Here is a 25,414-nt window from a genome sequence, read left to right as displayed (position 1 = left end):
TTTACTTTTATAGGTTACAATAAGATATTAGTTCATATTAAATTATTTATATATTATTTCAAATTATTATCCTGCACAGTACAAAAGGAAATAATTATTATTCAAATTCCATAAATTCCACACATTAATTCCTTTCATCATTTCTTTTGCTTATGATTGTCTTTCTCTCTGGTGGTACAAATTGCATATTTACCAATTTTAGATTTAATCCAATAAACCAAGCTTATACTGATCCATAATATAATTGTGATTTCCCAAAATTACCATCTGTTCACATAAGTATTTGTATTAAATGTTTAAGTATTTAAATAGCTTTTGTTCACTATCAATGATAATTATCATAATCAAATATATTCACAAGTATGCTGGATAATATCGATTAAAATTCTATTTCTGTCCATCAGCTTTCCCCCCTTTTAGTACTCATTATCATAAACAAATATTATATAATAATGGAAGACAAAGAAGAAAATAATTCTCTCTTCTCCCAAAAACAATCATCCACTTTCTTTAAATTTCCATTTTTCTTTTACTTTGTACCCGTGGCTTCGTTCCCCCCCTCTTTTTATGTATTAGTTGTATAGTTTTTCATTCAGGTCTTATTAATCCTTCCCTCTACAGTGGTACCTCTACTTATGAATGTAATTCGTTCTGTGACCAGGTTCATAAGTAGAAAAGTTCATAAGTAGGAGCAATTTTTCCAATAGGAAACAATGTAAAAGCGAATAATGCGTGCAAACCTATTAGGAAAATCAAAAACTTTAAGGCTTTAAAAAAAAAAGCAGCAAGCCAAGAAAGTGGTGAGCAAAAGGGGATTTCCCCCATCTTGCTGCCAAAATGTGTCTGTGGGAGCCCTGGCCACCCTTTCCTGCCAGAACCCCTTGGGGGCCAAAGTCAGGTGTGGGGAAGAGCGGAACTTTCGGCTCCTGGATAGGCAGGAGAGCATGGAGCCTCTGCCTTCTCACCCATGTGCCTTTCCCATCTCCCCACTCACCCTTGGCCAATAGTGCCCACCCAGCCTGCTCCAAAAGCCATGCCAAGGCCGCCTGGGAGCCCCCGCTGCCAGGACGGGTTGGCAGGGTAGGGTCTCGAGCCGCTGCCAGGATGGGTTAGCAGGGTGGGGGCTTGAGCTGCTGCCAGGATGGGTTGGCAGGGTGGAAGGGGCAGCCTCCAGCCACCTCCCCCGTGCAGCCCGGATCCGCCGGCGAGAACTTCACCTTGGCCATTTTTTCCGACGGTGGCCTGCTGTCTTCTTTTCTGGGTGCAGAGATGATGCCCCCCGGCCTCCTCCTCTCTGCCAGGCTCTCCCCGCTTACCTCCCATCCGCCCCACCCACCCCCACCCTCCTCCAAAGAAGGCAAGGGGAGATTTGATAGAACGCCTGGCAGCTTTATTTCAATTCTTCCAACCAGAAGATCCCACGTGTTTCTTTCAGGAGACTGAAATGAAAGGAATCCTCAGTTTCCGGGCTTTAAGATAAACTCCCCTGTCAAACAGGAAGTGGCCGGGTGGAGGAAAAAAAACCCCTTTGGCATTGCAGACTACAAAGGGTTTTTTTTAACAGAGATAGGCAATCAAAAGAATTGGAAATTTTGGGAAGGCAGCGGGTGGAAGGATGGAGTTTATTGCTGCATTTGACTGATCATGAAAAGTCATATTAAACCACCATCCAGAGAATTGGTGCCTCCTTCCCTGTTCAGAAAGGGCTTGAGCAGAGGGGGTCACCAGTGGGGGATTCACCTTCCTCCACAGAAGGGAGGGGGTTCATGGCACCGAAGCCTCAGGATCCACAGCGGAGAAGAGCCCACTGAAGTTTTGGCTGCTCCTAGGAAGGAAGGAAGGAAGGAAGGAAGGAAGGAAGGAAGGAAGGAAGGAAGGAAGGAAGGAAGGAAGGAAGGAAGGAGGAGAGGGAGAGAAGGAAGGAAGGGAAAGATGGAAAGATGGAAAGAAGGAAGGGAAAGATGGAAGAAAGGAAGGGAGGGAGGAAGGAAAGAGGGAGGGAGGGAGAGGGAGGGATGCCAGACTGGCCTTGGTGACTCCTGGGGGGCTGTAGAGGGAGCCCTCCCCCGCCCCCCCGGCAGCCTTTGGAATTGGTTTGTGAGCTCTACTGAAAGCTGCCCTGGAAGTCTCCCTGGCTCCTCCCCCACTGGTTCTCCCTCCCTCCCTCTTTTACTTGCCTGTGCTGGCTTTCCTCTCCCACCATCACAGAAATGCTTGGGAAGTGAATTGTAAGACTTAAAATGGGGGGGGGGGGAAGAGGGGAGTCCTCCCCTTTTTAATTTTTGCTTTATAAAGTTTGAAGAAACGGACCCTTGTGGGACCCTCCGTTCTTTTGCTGCAACGTAACCCACCTGAGGTGTGAGGGTTTTTTGGGGGGGCAATTTGTTTGGAAAGGAGCCGGCGAAGGGCTTGAACCAAGGCTTCAGTTTGGGCAAATGGGAGGGTCCTTGTGTGTTCCAGAGCCGATGGCCCTGAAGGAGGAGGAAAGATCTCAGGAAGTTTGGGGGAGGAGAGAAGGGACAGGAACCTTAAGGGGGACGCATATCCTGGCCCTTAATTTGATTTGCAGCCTCCCCCCGGATTTGCTCAGATATTTATTTTGCCTTCCTGCCTTCCTTTCTTCCTGCCTGCCTTCCTTCCTTTCTTCTCTCCCTCTCCCCCTTCCTTCGAGCAGCAGAAATTTCAATGGGCTCTTCCCAAAAAACCCTCTCACACCTCAGGTGGGTGCCGTTGCAGCAAAAGGAAATTCCGGTTCCGGTGGGGGAACAAGAAGGAGGGGTGGAAACTGTAGCTCCACCGGACTATGGTTTAACATCAAAATATAGGAAATTTTTGTTTGAGTCAGCAAATCTGTTCTGGAGGTTCTGGGAGGTGAAGTATCCCTGCTCCTGGACATCCTTGATTCGATGTTGTTCATGGTGGTAAAGAGCTGTTTAGCCACAAACAAGCCTGGAGTCGGATCAGCTGAGATGCGGTAGAATGGCGGCCGCCATTTGCAACTGAGCCACGCTGCCGGGGGTGAGTTGGAGAACAGAAGACCGTGACAGCCAGGGAGAGGGAGCCAACCAAGCCAGCCAAAAAACACCCGGTCTGGATGATCTGCATTTGGGGGAGGTTTTTGGAGGAGGTGTCCTGGAGTTGAGGGTCCCCCTGAAGAATAGTCTCGAGCATGCGATCGAGGGACGGATGATGGGAGGAGAGAGTGTGTACCGGAAAGAGAAGGGCAAGAGAAGAACAACGCCCGAGATTGCTCTGTCCTCATTACACGGACCCGAGACGCCGAGGAGCTGTATGGTGGGAGCACCCGGCGCCAGAAGAAGGAGAAGAAAGAGGAAGGAGGAGACCGAGATGGAGATTGAAGCTCGCCCTACTGAGACCACATGGAGTTTGTACTAAAATCATATAGTACTGCAGAGGGACTGGATACTTGGAAATACTGTAAGAGCAGAGGAGCAAAAGCGATTGTGGACCCAGAGACCTGAGAGCTGGCACCAAAGACCCTGGAGAACAATATGCCAGGACCTCTCCCTGAACACTGAATCTTTTTTTCCAGAACTCACCTTTTAGAACTGGTGCTGGACAACTGATCTTAATTGTTTCCTATATTTTTAGCTCTTTATAATTTTAACAATTTTTAATAATTAATATGTTATTCTATTAAGACCTTAAGAGTAATCTAGAGAAATTTGGTATTCTAGTATTAGAGTAATTTGATGTTTAATATTAATTAATAGGATTTTATATGGAGTTTTTAGTAATTAACCTTTTAGCTAATTTATTGGGGGGGATTTAAATTTGATGGATTGTTGGGGTGGTTGTGATAATATGTATGAAATGAGTGATTGCTATGGGTGGGCTGGGTGGGATTTTGGTATGGATGAAACAAATGAAAATGGTATGAATGATCTAATTAGCTTACCTGACACTGGAGAGGCAGGAGGGGAGGGGGCACCGATCTCTGGGGTGGCGGAGGTTCGGAATATCCCGGTGTTGCTGGGGAGAGGCAGATACGGCGGGGGCCACGGAGCTAGCTGTTTCAGAGGTACGAAGGATCGCTGCTTAAAACGATCCCTTGTTCCGGCTCCGCAAGCTCAACTCTGGGCACTGGTGATTAGTGTAATTCTGGCCCTGGGCTCAGGCTGCTGCTACGCAATGCAAGGTCAGTGGTAAATAAAGCTCTCCTCATCCGGGATCTGATCCTGGATGAGGAGGCCAACCTGGCATGTGTAACTGAAACCTGGCTGGGCCCGGAGGGAGGTGTTCCTCTCTCTGAAATTTGCCCAGCCGGGTTTCAGATATGGCATCAGCCTCAACCCCAGGGAAGGGGGGGGGAGGAGTGGCTATTATAGCCAGGGAGAGCCTTTGCCTGCGTAGACTCGTTGCTCCAGAGATTGCGGGTTGCGAGTCCCTCCTGGTGAAGTTGGACTTAGGGATTCAGGTGGGCTTGTTTCTCATGTACCTGCCTCCCAGTTGCGTGTCACAAGCCCTGCCTGTGCTACTTGAGGAGGTAGCTGGGTTGGCAGTGGGGTTCCCCAGAGTTATTGTCTTGGGGGACTTTAACATGCCGTCACTCGGCGAAACCTCTGGACTGGCACAGGAGTTCATGGCCACCATGACAGCCATGGACCTGACCCAAGTAGTACAGGGTCCGACTCACAAGGGGGGGCACACACCCGACATGGTATTCCTCTCTGAGCAACTGAGTAATGGTCTGAGACTAAGGGGTTTAGAAGTGTTGCCTTTGTCATGGTCGGACCATTTTCTATTGCAGCTTGACTTCCTGGCTGCAATCCTTCCCCACAGGGAGGCAGAACCGATTAGGTTGTTCCGCCCCAGACGCCTGATGGATCCAGAGGGCTTTCAGAAGGCGCTTGGGGTTATTCCAGATACACTCACTCATGAGTCAGTCGAGGTGACTGGAGCACGTACTTGTCCATCTGTCTGGGAAGAGTTTGATCTGGTGATAGAAAAAAATCCAAGATACAAAAAGAGCTCTGTTATAAAAATAAAAAATGTATTGATACAAAAAGGAAAAATAGACAAAAAGTATGTCTATTGACCAGATATGTACATATATGGGATCACAGTTTGCCTGGCTAAAACTGCGATACCCTATGAATGGATACAATGATATATTTATAGTATTGAATATTACATCGACCGCCCCTTCTCTTTATTCCATATTTGGGCTTGTTTTTCTAGCCCAACTTCCTATTACTTCATTTTCCTCAGAACTATTTATCTTATTTGTTTTCCCCTTCTATGAAGGTTCTCTGGCTTGAAGCATACGATGTCAGCAGTCTTTCTTCTTAATAAACATGTTTTTCACTGTCTTGTGCAATTTCCTAACTTGTAAAGCTTGCCAAAGTTTGAAAGTTTACTTTGCTATGTAGCATATATGGTAAATAATGTATCTAGGTCTTTCTTCTATTGGTTTTTCTTCCATCTGGTGACACCTTATGAAGTGGACAAGGCCATTGGAGCTGTGAGTTCCGCCACCTGTTTGCTGGATCCGTGTCCCTCCTGGCTGGTCTCGGCCAGCAGGGAGGTGACACGGAGCTGGGTCCAGGAGATTGTCAACACTTCTCTGGGGAGGGGGTCCTTTTCGGATCCCTACAAGGAGGCACTTGTGCGCTCCCTCCTCAAGAAGCCTTCCCTGGACCCAGCCATTCTCAATAACTATCGCCCAGTCTCCAACCTTCCCTTTATGGGGAAGGTTGTTGAGGAGGTGGTGGTGCTCCAGCTCCAGCGGTCCTTGAAAGAAACCAATTATCTAGGCCTTCAGCAGTCAGGATTCCGGTCTCTAGCTACAGCAAGGAAACTGCTTTGGTCGCACTGATGGATGATCTCTGGCGGGCCCGGAACAGGGGTTTATCTTCTATCCTGGTGCTTCGTGACCTTTCAGCGGCTTTCGATACCATCAACCATGGTATCCTTCTGCGCCAGCTGGAGGGGTTGGGATTGGGAGGCACTGTTCTTCAGTGGTTCTCCTCCTACCTCTCCGGTCGGTCGCAGTTGGTGTTAGTGGGGGGCCAGAGGTCGACCTCTAGGTTGCTCCCTTGGGGGTACCTCAGGGGTCAGTCCTCTCCCCCCTACTATTTAATATCTACATGAAACCGCTGGGTGAGATCATCCAAGGGCATGGGGTGAGGTATCATCAGTACGCAGATGATACCCAGCTTTACATCTCCTTCGCATGTCCAGTCAGTGAAGCAGTGGAAGTGATGTGCCCCCTGGAGGCTGTTGGGGTCAGTATAGGTGTCAACAGACTCAAACTCAACCCTGATAAGACGGAGTGGCTGTGGGTTTTGCCTCCCAAGGACAATCCCATCTGTCGATCCATTACCCTGGGGGGACAATCACTAACCCCCTCAGAGAGGGTCTGCAACTTGGGCATCCTCCTCGATCCACAGCTCACATTAGAGAAACATCTTTCAGCTGTGGCAAGGGGACGTTTGCCCAGGTTCGGCTGGTGCACCAGTAGCAACCCTATTTGGACCGGGAGTCACTGCTCACAGTCACTCATGCCCTCATCACCTCAAGGCTCAACTACTATAACGCTCTCTACATGGGGCTACCTCTGAAAAGTGTTCTGAAACTTCAGATCGTGCAGAGTGCAGCTGCGAGAGCAATCATGGCCTTCCCTAAGTATACCCATGTTACACCAACTCTCCGCAGTCTGCATTTATTGCCGATTGGTTTCCGGTCACAATTCAAAGTGTTGGTTATGACCTATAAAGCCCTTCATGGCATCAGACCAGAATATCTCCGGGACCGCCTCCTGCTGCACGAATCCCAGTGACCGGTTATGTTATGTTTTGCATGCTGTTACGAAGAGAGATCCCTGATTGGATCAGACACAGATCCCTGATTGGATCAGACACAGATCCCTGATTGGATCAGACACAGATCCCTGATTGGATCAGACACAGCCAATAGGAGCCTGCAGGCTGACCAATAGGAAGCCTGCATAGACGACCAATCAGGAGCTTCAGCACGAGGACTTGAAACAATGTCACCAATCCCAGCGCTGGCAACAAAGTATATAAGTGTGGGTTTTTGCCAGGGTTTCTCAATCTCTCGCTAGATTCTTTCCAGCCTGCGAGCTGGGCTCTCTGGATGCTCCTGCTGATCAAATAAAGAGCTGTTGTCACTTTCCTTTTGCCTCTGCCTCTGATTTAACAGTGGCGACGAGGGGCTTCGAACCTCCGCGGAAGAACCAGAGATGGCTACACCGATACCCCACGCTCTACCTTTCTTCAACCCTGAAGAGGACACATGGACAGCATACATGTCCAAATTTCGACTCTTCCTTCAAGCAAACAACCTCGACGATGCCACAGACAACAGAAAACGAGCGATCTTCCTCCTCTACTGCGGCCCCATGGTCTACAACCTGGCCACCACGCTTGCAGACCAAGAATCCATAGAGGACATATCCTGGGCAGTGCTACAAGAGAAACTCGCAACCCATTTCCAGCCAACAACTCCTGTCCGCCTCAGCCGCCACCAATTCTCTCTGCTAAAACAGGCTGAAGGCGAATCCATAAATGACTTTGTCACCCGACTGCGTGCCCTGCTAACGAAATGCAAGTACAAAGAGCCACAGGAACACCTGGTGGACAGTTTAATCTTCGGGATGAGCAACCTAGCCTTACAAAAAAAGTACCTCATCGAAGATGAAACGTCTTTACAAGACATCATGAAAGCTGTCAAAGCCGCTGAGATCTCTGATGCATCCGCCGCCGAACTCAAACGCACAGCTGCACCCGTGCACAAGGTGACAGAAATCACCCCATCACACACGGGAGACTCCGCCGAACAACCATACGAAGACTACTGCCTTCAGATCCGCCGCTCCTCACAATACGGCAACCCTCGGCGACCTTTCCCACCATGTTTTGACTGCAATGGCTCCCATTCCCGATCCCGATGCCCTTTCAAAGATGCCCTCTGCCGCCGATGCCATAGAAAAGGGCACATCGCTGAAGTTTGCCGAGCGCCCGCCCCAGGGGACTTCAACCAACCCTGGCAGCGCCAGCCAGCCACAGGCGGGAATTCCAACGCTCCCTATAACCGCGGGAACTTCAAGCAGTCCACAGGCTTTCACTCAGGAGCCCGCAAAGGTAATTCCCCCTTTTCAATTAACCACAACTCTACACCAGCCCAGGGGAAACTTTTCACCTCCCTTCTAATTAACAATCGCCCCTGTAAGATGGAAATTGATACGGGCTCCCGCTACTCCATAATGCCGTGGCACAAATTCCACCTATATTTGCCACATATACTAAAAGACCAACTAACCCCCTGGACTTTTGGGCTGGCAGATTTTCAAGGGAATACCATTCCAGTATTGGGGTCTATCGATGTGCCTGTATGCTCTGATCATTTCAAAGGACTGTTGCCACTAATTGTCGTAGACGGCCCTAAACACACCCTGTTGGGGCTAGATTGGTTCCAGCCGCTAGGCATGAGCATCACAGGCATTCACTCCGTTACTGAACAAAGAATGCCCCCAAAAGACATAATGAAGGACTTTGCTGACGTATTCAAACGAGGGCTGGGCACATATAAGGGCACTCCAATATCATTCAACCTCGACCCATTGATACCCCCAATTCGCCTAAAACCCCGGAGGGTACCTTTGCCATCACTCCCAAAGGTCGACCAGCAACTAGATAAATTAATCGCCCAGGGAGTCCTCATACCAATTGACCACGCCAAATGGGAGACCCCAATCGTCCTCCCCCTAAAACCCGATGGCTCAGTTCGCATATGCACTGACTACAAAGCAACGATTAACAGGGCTTTGCAACACAATGCCTACCCGATTCCAGTAGTTCAGCAGCTATTACATACTCTGGGAAATGGCTCTGTCTTTGCAAAGATCGATTTGGCCCAGGCTTATCAGCAACTACCAGTCTCAGAGGAAACTGCAGAAGTCCAGACAATCGTGACTCACTGGGGGGCATTCAAATGTTCAAGGTTACAGTTTGGGGTAGCTACCGCCCCAGGCATTTTTCAAAGCCTCATGGAACGCTTGCTAAACAAAATCCCAGGGGTGGTGCCCTATTTCGATGACGTGTTAATATCCGCAACATCAGCCCCCCAGCTATGGGAGAGAATTCGACAAGTACTCACTAAATTTCAGGAAGTGGGCCTCCGCATAAAATCGGAAAAGTGTTCTTGGGCAGTCCCCAGCGTCGAATTCCTGGGTTTCTCCATAGACAAAAGGGGGATCCATCCAACAGAAGAAAAGGTCTCAGCAATAAAAAACGCCCCTATCCCAACGAACAAAACGGAACTACAATCATTTCTGGGCTTACTAAACTTCTATTCCATCTTTCTCAAGCAGAAAGCCACAACAGCGGAGCCGCTTCATCACCTACTTAAGCAAGGAACAGCCTGGACATGGGGACCGGCTGAGCAGGACGCTTTCCAAGCCATCAAAGAAATGCTATCATCAGACAGTGTCCTCGTGCAATACAACATGACTATGCCCGTGACCTTAATCTGCGACGCCTCACCGTTCGGCATAGGAGCCGTCCTCAGCAACACGTTCCCAGACGGCACGGATGCCCCCATCGCTTTCTACTCAAAGACCTTGTCCCCGGCAGAAAGGAAGTACTCTCAACTGGACAAGGAAGCGCTAGCTTTAGTCGCAGGCGTCAAAAAATTCCACGGGTATTTATTTGGCCGCCCATTCACCTTGATTACAGACCACAAACCCCTATTAGGAATCTTAGCGGGAAACAAACAGACGCCCGCATTCCTTTCCCCGAGAATGACCCGCTGGACAATCTTCCTAGCAGCCTACAACTACACTCTCATACACCAAGGGGGGAAGGAAATCGGCCATGCAGATGCCCTTAGCAGATGCCCCCAGACAGACCTGGTAATAGACCCAGCCCCAGCCATGGACATATTGCTAATTGAAATGCAGGAGAACCCGATAATAAGCGCAGAGGAAATTGCCCGGGAGACAAATAAAGATTCGGTATTGTCTCAAGTCAAGCAGTGGGTCCTGAGGGGGTGGCCAGAGAAAATCCAGGGAGAGGCATTTCAAACTTTTAAAAACAGACAAACGGAACTGAGCGTGTTAAGGGACTGCATATTGTGGGGAGACCGGGTAATAGTTCCAAAACAGCTACAGAAAAAAGCGTTAAAATTACTGCATCAAGGGCACCCAGGCATGGTATGAATGAAGAGTCTGGCTCGGAGTCATTTATGGTGGCCCGGGCTGGATCAGGACATTGAGACCTGGGTAGCAACATGTAACCCGTGCCAGCAAACTCGCCCAGATCCACCCAAAACCAAGCCAACGGAGTGGGAAACACCAAAAGGGCCCTGGTCTCGCATTCACATAGACTTCGCAGGACCAGTGGCAGGACAATCCTTTCTAATCGTAGTAGACGCCTACTCAAAATGGCTCGAGGTAATTCTAATGACCTCAACTACAACGGCAGCTACAATAAAGGCACTGCGGAAAATTTTCTCCACACATGGGTTACCAGATGTCCTAGTCTCCGACAATGGCCCCCAGCTGACATCTAGACAAATGGAAATCTTCCTAGCCGAGCGAGGGATCCGGCATGCACTAACTGCGCCCCTCTTCGCAGCTTCTAACGGCCGGGCTGAACGAATGGTGAGGTTCACGAAAGAGGCTCTTCACCGAGCACCAACCGGAGACTGGCAACAACAAATAGATGAGTTCCTACTGGCCCAACACATCACCCCTTCGGCCAGCACCAAGAAAAGCCCGGCGGAACTCCTCATGGGAAGAAAGCTCCGCTCCCCTCTAGACAGAATGCACCCAGAATACACAAAGGAAAAAGACAAACCGACAACAGATCCGGAAAGAACCTTCGAATCGGGCGACCCAGTGTATGCCAAAGACTTTGACTCCAACCTCTGCTGGAGGGAGGGCACCATAGATCAAAGAACCGGCCACAAGTCGTACACGGTTCTGCTACAAAATGGGAAAATCTGGCGAAGACACATCGACCAAATCAGGAAGCGACACCCGGGTGAGTCCCCACAAAATAACGATCACATTTTCCCCACAGAAAATCGCATAGAACAACCATCCTACTCACCGCACCATCTTCTGGCATCCAACGATGGCTGTCCGGGAGCCCCGGCGGCCAGCGAAGGTGAGACCGCACCATCATCCACGGGCCAAGGCAACCCTTGCCAGGACGGAGCAGCACAAGAGCCAGCCGCCCAGGAAGACAGCTCACAGCAGACTGAACTGCGCAGGTCCGGCCGGGCGACCAGACCACCAATCAGGTTACAGGACTACGTAGCCTATCTAAATGACTGACAGTTGTAAAAGGACTATGGGGGGAGGGATGTTATGTTTTGCATGCTGTTACGAAGAGAGATCCCTGATTGGATCAGACACAGATCCCTGATTGGATCAGACACAGATCCCTGATTGGATCAGACACAGATCCCTGATTGGATCAGACACAGATCCCTGATTGGATCAGACACAGATCCCTGATTGGATCAGACACAGATCCCTGATTGGATCAGACACAGATCCCTGATTGGATCAGACACAGCCAATAGGAGCCTGCAGGCTGACCAATAGGAAGCCTGCATAGACGACCAATCAGGAGCTTCAGCACGAGGACTTGAAAAATGTCACCAATCCCAGCGCTGGCAACAAAGTATATAAGTGTGGGTTTTTGCCAGGGTTTCTCAATCTCTCGCTAGATTCTTTCCAGCCTGCGAGCTGGGCTCTCTGGATGCTCCTTCTGATCAAATAAAGAGCTGTTGTCACTTTCCTTTTGCCTCTGCCTCTGATTTAACAGGTTAGGTCCCACAGATTTGGCCTTTTCCGGGTCCCGTCGACTAAACAATGTCGTTTGGCGGGACCCAGGGGAACAGCCTTCTCTGTGGCAGCCCCAACCCTCTGGAACCAACTCCCCCCAGAGATCAGAGTTGCCCCCACCCTCCTTGCCTTTCGTAAGCTCCTTAAAACCCACCTCTGTCGTCAGGCATGGGGGAATTGAGATATTCCCTTTCCCCTAGGCCTATAAAATTTATGCATGGTATGTCTGTGTGTATGTTTAGTTTCTTAAATAAGGGTCTTTTAAATTAATTTAAATATTAGATTTGTTACATATTGTTTCATTATTGTTGTTAGCTACTCCGAGTCTACGGAGAGGGGCGGCATACAAATCTAATAAATAAATAAAATAAATAAACAAAAGAGCAGAGGTTCCCACGAGGGTCCATTTCTTCAAACCTCAAATTTTATAAATCAAAAATTAAAAGGGGGGGAGTACTCCACTCTTTCCTCCCCCCAATTTAAGTCTTACAATTCACTTCCCAAGTGAATTGTAAGAGAAGGAGGGCCACTGGGGGAAGAGCTGGGGAGGCTTCTAGGGGAGCTTACAGTGGAGCTCGTGAACCAATTCTGAAGGCTTCTGGGCAGTCGAGGGAGAGGGTGGCCTCTAAAGCCCCCCAGGAGTCACCAAGATCAGTCTGGCATCCCTCCCTCCTTCCCTCCTTCCCTCCTTCCCTCCTTCCCTCCCTCCCTCCCTCCCTTCCTTCCTTCCTTGGAGCAGCCGAAACTCTTCCCCCTGTGGATCCTGAGGTTTTAGTGCCACGAATACCCCTCTCTTCCTTGGAGGAAGGCGAATCTCCCACCGGTGTCCCCCTCTGCTCAAGCCCCTTCCGCACAGGGAAGGAGGTACCAATTTGCTGGATTCTGGTTTAATATGACTCTTCATGATCAGTCAAATGCAGCAATAAACTCCATCCTTCCATCCGCTGCCTTCCCTTCTCTTCCCAAAAGTTCCAATTCTTTTGATTGCCTATCTCTGTTCAAAAAACCCCTTTGGAGTCTGCAATGGCAAAGGTTTTTTTTTTCTCTCCACCCAGCCTCTTCCTGTTAGGCAGAGGACTTTATCTCAAAGCCCGGAAGGCGAGGATGCTTTTCTTTTTAGTCTAATGAAAGAATCACCTGGAATCTTCTGGATGGAGTAATTGAAATAAAGCTACCAGGCATTCCGTCAAATCTCCCCTCGCCTCCTTTGAAGGAGGGTGGAGGTGGGGGGATGAAGATAAGCAGGGTGAGCCCAGCAGAGAGGAGGCAGCTGGGGGCCCCTCATCTCTGCACCCAGGAAAGAAGACAGCAGGCCTCCCTTGGAAGAAATGGCCAAAGCGAAGCTCTCGCTGGCAGACCTGAGCTGCATGGGGGAGGTGGCTGGAGGCCGGGCCCCCCACTCCACCAACCCATCCTGGCAGCAGTTCGAGCCCCCGCCCCCTCCCAACCTGTCCTGGCAGCAGTGACTCCTGCATGGCCTTGGCACGGCTTTTGGAGTGGGTGGGGAAGGTGCTGTTGGCCGAGGGTGTGTGGGGGAGATGGGCAAGGCAGTCAGGTGGGAAGGGAGCAGCTCGGGGCTTTCCTGCCTGTCCAAGAGCCAAAAGTTCTGCCCTTCCCCACACCTGGCTTTGGCCCCCACAGGCTTCTGGCAGAAGGGAGCAGTGGGCGATGGATGGCAGGGGCTCCCACAAACACATTTTGGCCGCAAGATGGGGGAAATCCCCTCCGAGCAGAGGAATCAGCGGGCGAGTCTACGGAGAGGGGCGGCATAAAAATCTAATAAATAAATAAATAAATAAAAATAAACTGGCAGCGAGATGGGGCGGCTGCGGAGAGCTCCTTGTATGCACCATTCTCTCTCTCCTCTGACACCTTCCTGCTTTGCCATAATAGTAGCAGAAGGGATGGGGGGTTAGAGACCCCGCATGGCAAAACCTGGCTCCAGTTCCCTTGCAATCTTCAGCGCCTGCAAAATTAAAAGTGCTTGTTTTGGCCACTGCTCGCAGCAGCAGCAGCTGAGAGAAGCGAGAGTTCGTAAGTAGAAAATGGTTCGGAAGTAGGGGCAAAAAAATCTTAAACGCCAGGTTCATATCTCGAAAAGTTCATCAGTAGAGGCATTTGTAAGTAGAGGTACCATTGTATTTCCTCTTTCTTTTCGGAAATATTTTGAACCACACTTTAATTTGTGGTGGTAAATTCCTATTATTTTTGCTTATTAAAATTTAGTATATAGAATAAATTTATAAAAGGGAAGTCTAACCCATTTCATGATTCATTAATAAAATTCCTATAATAAAATCCTATGTTTTTATAAAACCACTAGGAGTGTTATATAAATCCACTGCCATGTAATTACCATTCACCATCTGTTCCATGAGGGCCTCACATGATCTATTGGCATCTTGGAGCTTCCTGTACTTGTCAGGTTTTTCTCTTTCTATGATCTGTAACATGATGAAAAAGTTGAACATTTAAAATGAAACACTTTTCAAAGTTTGGCCAACAGAAACCTTGATTAGATAAATATGGTTTTAAAAGCAATTTGTTGTCTTTTATCCTTGCTAAATCTGAAAAATATTGCTATATTTAATATTCAAGATATTTTCAGTCCATACAAACTTAAATTATTCCTCATGTCTACCTTTTTGCCTGGTTAATCAGATTCTGCAAATTAATCAAATATGAAATATTTAATTTCCTTTAAATGTCCCTTTTATTAATCTGTTTTGAAGCAGTAATTATACTTAAACTAAGCAGCAATAATAAGCTATTACTGAAACCACTGCTTCCTCCATATAGTAATAGCTTATAATTTTTATTGCATATTAAATGCAACATGTTGCTGCTTTGCATTTGTTGCACCTAATCCATACTACATCTACCTGCACTTTAACCCATGAGTACTACATGAATGTTTTATGCAGAACTGATGAGAGGGTAAATATTGCATAGCTACAGAATTCCTCCAAAACATGGCTCTCAGAATATGTGAATGAATATCAGTATCTCTCTCCAAATTATTAAAAACTCAGAAAAAAATCAGAAATTGCTCCCTTCTGCTTCCAATTACATGTGCATGGGTTGCCATTTTATGTGCAGAGAGAGCTGAAAGCCACTGAAATTGCACAAAATTGCACAAATTCCCATTTTCAAAAAAGAAAGAAATGCATAGCCCTGGTGTATAGTTTACAATAGATGGATGGATGAGAAATAAATTATACAGAAAATGTATTTTTTAAATGGTTGGACTTTTCTAACATACAAGATTGTTCAAAAGTACATAGAAATTTGCACTTTTCATAATTTCATACTATAATCAATAGTAAACACATTACTGCGTAGAATTTTAAATAAGTAAACTGGATAAATATAGTATAGTATAAAATATTTAGGTAAAATGTACTTTATTGAATAATATGCACACAATTATAGCTTATTATAAAGTGTCTTGAAAATTGTGTACTGAGAAAATACAGGTGTTAGGATATATAAAAGTAGGGGGACCTCCGTGGTGTAGTCTGAGCATTGTGTACTGTGAGAGCAGGTTCCAAACTCATAGCACAGATTTCTGAGGTTGGGAGCCCAATTGGGACATTGCAGATCTCAGAGAGATCTGAAAAACTATGGTGGGCACTCTGGTATGAACCAGAAATCTATGCACTCAGGATAACTTCCCTGAAACTGGGCAGAGAAAAAAACCTGCCTCCTTTGACAGGTTCGGAGCAAAGACAAGCCACACATCAGGAAGTAAAAGAGTGGATTCTATAGAGAAGATCATGAGAAATGTAATCCTTAAAACTACTTGAAGAGCTTGATAGAAATGTAAAAGAGTGAGCGGGAAGATCATAGCTGTGAATGGGATAATAAGCCGCATTTGATTATAGAAGAGTCGAAAATGAATGCAGAGTGACAATGCACAAATATTTTTGAAAATATGATATCGAAATTTACTTGGGTAAGGAAAAAGCCAGGATCAAACAAAAATATTTACAAGATAACAGAAAACAAGGAGGTTTTGGATTACCAGATTTAGAGTTATATTATCAGGCAGCAGCCTTACAATGGATAACTGATTGGATAAACTTAAACAATAACAGAATACTAATACCTAAGGCAGCGTTTCCCAACCGGTGTGCCGCGGCACACTGGTGTGCTGCGAGACATCGTCAGGTGTGCCGCGGCGAGAGGCGGCGGAGGAGAGTGGGCGGATCGGGCGGGCAATGGGGCAGGGCGGAGAAGCCAGGGGCGCGTTTGGCCGGAGGCACCGTGGGGAGGCAGGGGCAGCCGCGGCTCCCTTTACTCCTACTGCCGCACCACCCTGCGCCCTGCTCCCCACGGTGCCTCCGGCCAAACGCGCCCCTGGCTTCTCCGTCCTGCCCCATTGCCCGCCCGATCCGCCCACTCTTCTCCGCCACTGCCTCCTGCCTTGGGGCGAGGAATCCGAGAGTCCGGGACTGTGTGGCTTTGCGCCATGAAGAGAAAACGGCCGACTTTTCCCTGCTGCCGTTTTCTCTTCATGGCGCAAAGCCACACAGTCCCGGACTCCCGGATTCCTCGCCCCAAGGCAGGAGGCGGTGGCGGAGAAGAGTGGGTGGATCGGGCGGGCAATGGGGCAGGACGGAGAAGCCAGGGGCGCGTTTGGCCGGAGGCACCGTGGGGAGGCAGGGGCAGCCGCGACTCCCTTTACTCCTACTGCCGCACCTCCCTGCCCCTGCCTCCCCACGGTGCCTCCGGCCAAACGCGCCCCTGGCTTCTCCGTCCTGCCCCATTGCCCACCTGATCCGCCCCCTCTCCTCCTCCGCCGCCTCCTGCCTTGGAGCGAGCAATCCAGGAGTCCGGGACTGTGTGGCTTTGCGCCATGAAGAGAAAACGGCCGACTTTTCCCTGCTGCCGTTTTCTCTTCATGGCGCAAAGCCACACAGTCCCGGACTCCTGGATCGCTCATTTCTCCGGTCAGCAAAGCCATCTGCCCAGGAAAGCGCCACGCTGGCCGGAGAAGCGAGCAATCCGGGAGTCCGGGACTGTGTGGCTTTCGGCCGGGCTAACGGGAGGCGGCGCGAGGCCGGGCGCTGGGGACGTCTGGGAGGGCGAGGAGGCTGATGGCTGCTGCGCACTCCACTCTCTCTCCGGCTCTCTCTCGCTCTTTCTTTTTCTCTCTGTTGCTGGCGTGGTGAACGAGAGAGAAAGAGAGAGAGAGAAAAAGGAGGGGAGAGAGAATGAGAGAAAGAAAGCAAGAGAAAGAGAGGGAAAGAAAGCAAGAGAGAGAGAGAAAGAAAGGGGGGAAGGAGGGAGAGGGAAAGACAGAGGGAGGGAAGGAGGGAGAGAGAAAGAGAGCAAAAAAGAGAGGAAGAAAGAAAGAGGGATGGAGAGAAAGAAGGGAACGAAGGGAGAGAAAGAGGGAGGGAGAAATAGAGTGAAATGGAGGAAGAGATATTTTTTTGTCCAAACTTTTCTTTAGCCCCCCCGCCCCCCCTTCAGTGTTCCCCAGAATTTTGAAAACATGAATAATGTGCCGCGGCTCAAAAAAGGTTGGGAAACACTGACCTAAGGGACATGAATTACAGGCAGGGTGGCATGGTTTTCTGTGCTACAAAAAACACAAAACACACTCCTACTTTTATAATCACAAAATTAGAGAATCATTACATAAGATATGGCTTAAAATAAAACAACAACATTATGGAGAAATACCTCCTTAGCTTTCAAGCTTGGAAGCTGTTACATATAACAATGCACTGGACAGATGGAAAATAATCAGATATGAGGAAACATTCGACCCTCAAGGAAAGCTAAAAGAAATAGAAACTTTAAAGCAAATAGGAATTAATCTTGATTGGTGGCCATACTACCAGATTAACTCTAAATTACAGGAAGATAAAGGGAAATATGGAATAACAAAAGAAAGAACAGGACTGGATAAAATTTTACTGGGACCAGGGGGGAAAACAATAACAAAAATGTATAAATATCTACTGAACTATAAAATGGAGGAAGAAATAGTGAAGAAATAGGAAGAAAGGAATAGGAAGAAAAGTAGTATGATAAGTTGGGCAAAATTTTTTGGTCACAATATCAATTTGGATCAATGGGGGAAAAATTGGTCAGATCCTGGGGGGGGGGGGGTTTGTCTGTGATTCCTCCCAGGCCACCGATTCATACCCTCTCCTCTTCACCTCTTCTACAGAGAGGCTCTGGCTCGATTTCTTTTGATTTCAAGCACCTTGCACCTGAAGGTTTTGGGGTTTCCCTCAGAGTGGGAAATACCCATGGTGCTGCAACACTTGGTCATGCCCCCCCTCTTAAATTGTGGCAAGTTCTTAAAGAGATGGGAGTACCACATCATCTTATTTTTCTCTTGATAAACCTATATGCAGGTCTAGAAGCAACAGTTAGAACCAGACATGGAACCACTGATTGGTTCAAAATTGGGAAAGGAGTTTGGCAAGGCTGTATACTGTCTCCCTATCTATTTAACTTATATGCAGAGCACATTATGAGAAAGGCAGGGCTAGATGAATCACACGTTGGAATTAAAATTGCTGGGGAAATATCAACCACGTTAGATATGTAGATGATACCACTCTAATTGCAGAAAGCAAACAGAATAGAATTCTTCATTGGACAAGTGTGGATACACAATGAATTTGTCTTTGGTGCATATAATCTCAGAGTACATAAAAGAAAATATACATTTGTCAAGAATCATGAGGTACAAGACTTAATAATTATCATAGGGTTCAAATAAGTAATCAGGAAATAATCAATATTACCGTAATATAAATTGTAAGGATACAAGCAACAAGTTACAGTTATACAGTCATAGGTGGGAGGAGATGGGTGAAAAGGAATTTAAAGAGTCTCTTGATGTATGTGAAAGAGGAGAGTGCAAAAATTGGCTTGAAACTCAACATTAATAAAACTAAGATCATGGCAACTGGCCCTCTCAATTCCTGGAAAATAGATGGAGAAGAAATGGAGGTAGTGACATATTTTATTTTTCTGGCCTCCAAGATCATCGCAGATGGGAACTACAGCCAAGAAATTAAAAGATGCTTGCTCTTGGGGAGGAAAGCTATGGCAAATCTAGACAGCATACTAAAAAGCAGAGACATCACCCTGCCAATAAAAGTGTATATAGTCAAGGCTATGGTTTACCCAGTTGTAAGGTATGGCTGTGAAAATTGGATCATAAGAAAGGCTGACCATCAAAAAATTGAGGCCTTTGAACTATGGTGCTGGAAAAGACTCCTGTGAATCCCTTGGAATGCAAGGCAATTAAACAGGTCAGTCCTAGAGGAGATCAACCCTCCTCTTTAGAAGGCCAGATTTTGAAGATGAAACTCAAATATTTTGACCAAAGGACTCACTAAAGAAAAAGGTAATGCTGGGAAAGACTGAGGGCAAAAGAAGAAGGGGACACTAGAGAATGAGGTTGCTGTATGGAGTCAATGAAGTAGTCGGTGTTGGCTTAAATGAACTCTGGAGGATGATAGAGGACCGGAAGACCTGGAGGAATGTTGTCCATGGGGTCGCGATGAGTAAGACATGACTTCACAACTAACGATAACAACCACCTATTCAAATATACATGCATACATACACATTGTTTATATATTGTTATAAACTTCTAATTTACAGTATATTTTACTAATTATTCTCCAAGAATCTGAATTAGAAAATAGTTGTAGGCACATAAACAAAAATTGTATAGCACTGAAATCATAGATTAATGCAACATGACCAGATAGTACAAGAAATCACCACTTGAACTTTTTAGGACTGTTCAAAACAAAAGATAACTGCATTATCAAAGACAATTACATAGCATTGTCAGCGAATAATCTTCAAGTTCCAAGTTAGAAGTGAAATCCCAGAAAAACAAAAAAAGGTTTTCTGAGAATCTTCCAAGAAATATTATTAATATGTAGGATTATTTCTGAAATAAGCTAAGGTTGATTTCTCCATTCATAACTAAACATAGTTTTCAAAACAAAACCCCTACAATTTTGCAGTGTATGCCAAAGGAAAAAAATGGGACAATTAAAAAGGAATTCAGACAGCTGAGCATTTAAAAAAATGAATATTAATATAACTCAATCATATCTCAGCATTTTATATTTTATAAAGATCTTCTGCCAGCAAACATTCTTTTATTCAAATGTCACACTGACAAATTATAATATTTTTTCAAAGCAAGGCACCTAACTATATAACATTATTGACTTTTGGGGAGCCAGGCTTTATAGTTTATAGCAGTCACTGAATACACCTAATTGCATTATTTATATTTTAGGACAGGATGATAGCAAACTAAAGCATAAGAGCATTTATGCATACTTTATCAATATATTTCAAACTTCAAATTAATCTACAGCCATTTATCAAATGGAAATACATAGTAAAATTTGAAGCTGATAACATACTAGTTCTACAAACATTATATAAATTAAGTAAATATATTTCCCCCCCTTACATTAACTTTTTCTCTGAGATCAGATAGGTTTCCTTCTTTTCTATATATTGCAAACTCAGGACTCTGTAGTACAGCTTCTGAACGAGTCATCCAACTGTGAAGTTCTGTCGAATCAACATCAAATCTACAGTAAGAAGGAAAAAAAAGCTGTATTTTGTTATTCTTGTTTTATAAAAAGTAATGAAGAACAAGATGTTAAAATAATAAGAAAAGATTTAAAACTATTTCATTCAAAATCTAAATTACATATAAAGCAAATTCAACTCTAAATAATCCTGTTTTCCATATACATTTAAAATGTTATTTGAGTTGACATAAGAAATCAAAGGTAATATATATGAAACAGAAGAGGGATATGATAAAAGCAAATGTATTTATAGAGACAGAAATATATGTATAAATAATTTGAACATTTAGATACAAGTTAACTTTTTTCTTTTTTATTTCATATTTTTAATTTTTTTGTAGATTATTCTTCATCTGTGTCTTATATAATGTACTTTTAAAAAATAGTGTGATGGCCATAAATAATATGTTTGTTAATGTAATAATAATAATAATAATAATAATAATAATAATAATAATAATAATAATAGTTGTGATTCAGCCTGAGGCTCCTCAGGGACCGGCTGGATCTCTGCCAGATCCATGCCCAAAGGAGGAGGACAGTGAACAGGAGGGGGAGGATCAGGCAGACGGGGGAGAGGAACGTCAGGAAGAGGAGGAGGGAGAGCAGCCTGAGACCCCCGGGGGGGGGGCTCTCCCCAGCTAGTAGCCTGGATTCATTGGATGAAGACGCACAGGCTATAATAGACATGAGGCAGCACCGTGCAGCTCAAAGAAGGGACCAATTAGAAAGGTATTTACATCCCTGAATTGGCAACAGCTGGGTTTGGGTGTGGTTCTCCTCAGCAGGGTTGAAAAGGCAGGCCCGCCCTTACAGTCTTGTGGAGAGTTATCAACTGGGAGTCCTGTGACCTTGCTTCGATTCTTGGCGTCTCTGATCTTGGCTTGTGGCCTAGAAGTCTGGAAGACTTGGGGGAGACGTGGGTTTTATTATCTCCAGTGTTGTTTTTGCCAGCAAGAATCCTGTTTTATTGCCTGGCCTTTGTGAAACCTTGTGAAGCTTCAGAGTGTTCCTGTCTGTAAGAACAGTTTTTGTTACCTGTGTTTGCTTGGAATTATATAAACTGCCTTTGCTTTTTACCAGTGTATCTGGATACTCTTTTTGGTTGGTGTTGGCTTCTGGGGGGACCCAGACAGAACAATAATAATGTATGGCCTTATAAAGATGTCATGGTATTTGTTTATTAAAATGAAATAATTTTATTTGGAAGTATATCTGCCTAATAATAACAGTTGATAGATTTTAGTATGTCAGTCCTTGTGGGCTTGATCTCAGCCTAACTTATATAGATTTCTGGATAATTTGTCCAATTATGATTATGTAAATTAACATTCCTTTTTTTCAGGTGGAGTATTTTACCCACTTAAAGGAGGAGGTGATAATGCTCTTGCTATTTTTTGTCCAAGCTTTTTAAAAAAAAATTAGCTGTTTCTATTTCATATTTATCTAAGCTGATAAAGAAAGTAATAGCTTTGAGCTACAGGATACGTAGATAATGAGTTTTGGTGTAGATGTGGAATTGGAATGAATACAAATTTTATTACCCTGGTATTTGATCTATTGAGGAGGCAAGAAAGAGGTAATGAGACATCTCTGTGTCTTTTGGTAGTGTTGCAAATGTATCTGCCTGGGCATTTGTACAATTTTTTCCCCCTGTTCCTATTTCTCTTAATCCTGTCAAAAGATGTATCTAAGAAACTTCTCATTCTCAGAGTTGTTCCTAATGTTAGGGACACAATTTAGGATTAAAGCCTGTGCTCATTGGGGATGGACAGTGGTACCTCTACTTACGAACTTAATTAGTTTTGTGACCAGGTTCTTAAGTAGAAAGTTTTGTAAGTAGAAGCAATTTTCCCATAGGAATCAATGTAAAAGCGAATAATGCGTGCAAACCCATTAAGAAAATCCAAAACTTTAAGGATTAAAAAAAAAGCAGTGAGCGGAGGAAGTGGCAGCAAGCGGGGATTTTGGTAGCGAGATGGGGTGGCTGCCGAGAACGGAGGAAGAGGCGGCAAGAGGGGATTTTGGCAGCGAGATGGGGCGGCTGCTGATAATGCAGGAAACGGTGGCAAGAGGGGATTTTGGCAGGAAGATGGGGTGGCTGCAGAGAGCGGAGGAAGCGGTGGTAAGAGGGGATTTGTAGGCATTTGTAGGTAGAGGTACCACTGTACTTCTTAAGGATCAGATGCTGTCAAGAGGTCCCTGGGATCCCCCATTAACTATGAATAGCCAGAAATTATCAGTACATGGAGAGTAGGGTAGGTTTTTTGAGTGATAGATGATAAACCTATAGTGGAATACACAATTATTAATGTTATTAATACAAGGGTTCATGAATTGAGATAGACAGACAGCTCGGAGTCTGGGCATGGCTTAGGTTCACTGATCTCTCTCTCTCTCTCCCCCCCCCCCTCTCTCTGTGTATGAGTGGTTCTGTATTATATTGCTTCTGTGAATATTACTTCTGTGCTTCTGAATTCCACTGTATGATATTGTATATAAAGAAGTTTCTTATGTATAATTGAATCCTGCTGAAGTTCACTTACTTGTGTGTTGGTCGGATGTGTTTGATAGTTATACAGTAAATGTATTATTGAAACAGATAATTCACTGGGGAACAGCAATTTTGTTGTCTTAAATCTGTGACTTGTTTTCAATTAACTTTTGGCCTCTGTATCCAAAAACAACCACAGTTTTTGTCTATCACATCATGTCAACTTTTAAAGCTACAGGATACCCTCAAAAGTCATACAAATTGTGCATATAAAGGAAAGTGAAGTAAAAACTTACCAAATATATTGTTTACAAAGAATAATTTTATTCATACAAAGGCTATAATAGTTGCTGCAAGTTAAATTGTGTTCATTCCAATACCGTATTTTTCGGTGCATAAGACACATCTTTTTACCTCAAATTGTTTCCCAGTGTAATTTGCAGAATCTTAAAAATAGTGTAGTAAGAGCAGGATGGTCTAAATGTAGAAGTATGAAGAACTTGTAGTGTTGCCAATATCCTAGACCATCTATACATTATAATAAGATTGACTTCAAAGCCAATTCCAGGTGTTTATAGTAATATTTATTCTTAAGCAACTTAGTATCAAGATTTTAGGACTGCCTGTTTCCACATAGTAAATCCTATATTCTTAGTACATTAATAAAGCAGCTATTCTAGGACCTGCTGCACATAAATATTATCAAGCTATTTAATTGTATTTCTGAAACTCATTCTGAACTGTTTAATTGTAATTCATTCTTTAAATTTATTGTTACATTTACAGAGGGTGGACAAAGAAATGGAAATACTTGACTTTTTGGCATCATAATTTTTGAACATGTTCAAATCAATCAAAACTTGACATATTTTAATGGTTTTTTAAAATTCTGTTATTTAATATGTTTTTTTAAACTACCTTTTTTAAAACAGAAATCTAAGGAAATTGTTTATAACTTTCTAGAAATGGCAGACCTCTCAGACTTTCAAAGAGGCCAATTTGTTGGTGCTCGAATGACAGGTGCTAGTGTAACAGAAAGTGCCCGAATGTTTGGCGTTTCAAGAGGTAATGTCTCAAAAGTAATGACTGCTTTTGAAAGAGAAGGGAAAACGTCCTCAGCCAAGCACAGGTCTGGTTGAAAGTCGAAGTTGTCTGAGAAAGACTGTTAGACTCTGAAGCAAATTGTTAGAGTGGATTGCAAGACCACAGCTCCTAAAATCACTGCAGAGCTCAATAGACACATACAGAACCCAGTTTCCACAAAAACTGTTTGAAGGGAGCTTCACAAATCTCGATACCACGGAATAGCTGCAATTAGAAAACCTCTGCTCTCAAAGACAAATGTTTCAAACCATTTAGAATGGTGTAGAAACCACCAGAAATGGTCCCTCGAGCAGTGACAAAATGTGATTTTCTGACGAATCATCGTTTACCCTTTTTCCGACATTCGGCCATGTTTATGTTTGGAGACAGCCAAAAGAATCATTTCATCCAGACTGCCTTCTCCAACCGTCAAACATGGTGGGGGTTCAGTGATGATCTGGGGTGCTATTTCTTGAAAATATGCCGGGCCAATGATTTCCCTTCATGGAAGAATTAACAGTCATCACTATTTAGGACTTTTGGCCGACCAAATTCATCCTATGGTTCAAGAACTGTTTCCAGAGGGGGATGCCATCTTTCAAGATGATAATGCACCAATCCATAGAGCAAGAAATGTTAAAAGAATGGCACGAGGAACATTCTAATGAAGTTCAGCATCTCATCTGGCCACCACAATCACCAGACCTCAACATTATTGAGCATTTATGGTCAATTTTAGAGATTCAAGTAAGAAGTCGATTTCCACCACCATCGTCTCTAAAAGACCTGGAGGTTGCTTTAACTGAAGAATGGGCTAAAATTCCTTTGGAAACAATTCACAATTTGTATGAATCAATACCTTGGATGCTGTATTTGCCACAAAAGGTGGACCAACACCATGTTAAGAGATATTTTGATGATTTTTCAAGGTGTTTCCATTTCTCTGTCCACCCCCGTATTTGCTGCCCATCTCACTGCAAGGCAGATAGCTTAGAGAGAACAATGTTTTTTTTTCAAATTAATAAATGATTGATTCACTAATTTGAGTGAAGAATTGTGCATAACAATTTTTATCTGTAGTACTACAGTGTTTGAGAATGTTTGAGAAAAATAATTCTTTGGGGGGTTTTTTAAGTCAAAGAAAGTTCCTGCAGAGTATTCTCTATTAAAAGAAAAAGACCAGGAGAAATAGACAGTATAGGACGTGGATTTATAGTTAACAACCTGATGAATACATATAAATATTAGCCCAGTTAATTTATTCAGGGACAAAATGGTGTATCATTAGCAAGAAAGCTTAGAATTGATTTGCTGGAGATATATGTATATATATATATATATATATATATATATATGTATGTATGTATGTATGTATGTATGTATGTATATATGTATATA

The 25,414-nt window shown here is 44.7% G+C and overlaps 1 protein-coding gene across 1 annotated transcript in view; it reads right to left on the bottom strand.

Annotated features, from left to right (window-relative positions):
• LOC139167142 (dystrophin-like) overlaps positions 1-25,414 on the bottom strand; it is a 1,540,372-nt gene that overhangs the window by 1,235,609 nt on the left and 279,349 nt on the right. The window contains exons 14-15 of the mRNA XM_070751563.1: positions 20,313-20,436; positions 14,196-14,283 (exon numbers count right to left, since the gene is read on the bottom strand). Of these exons, the coding sequence (XP_070607664.1) occupies positions 14,196-14,283; positions 20,313-20,436 (212 nt within the window). The remainder of the gene's footprint in view (positions 1-14,195; positions 14,284-20,312; positions 20,437-25,414) is intronic.

Source organism: Erythrolamprus reginae, chromosome 4, assembly GCF_031021105.1.
Source record: "Erythrolamprus reginae isolate rEryReg1 chromosome 4, rEryReg1.hap1, whole genome shotgun sequence".
Classification (NCBI taxonomy): Eukaryota; Metazoa; Chordata; class Lepidosauria; order Squamata; family Dipsadidae; genus Erythrolamprus; species Erythrolamprus reginae.
This window is presented reverse-complemented; position numbering and strand designations above follow the sequence as displayed.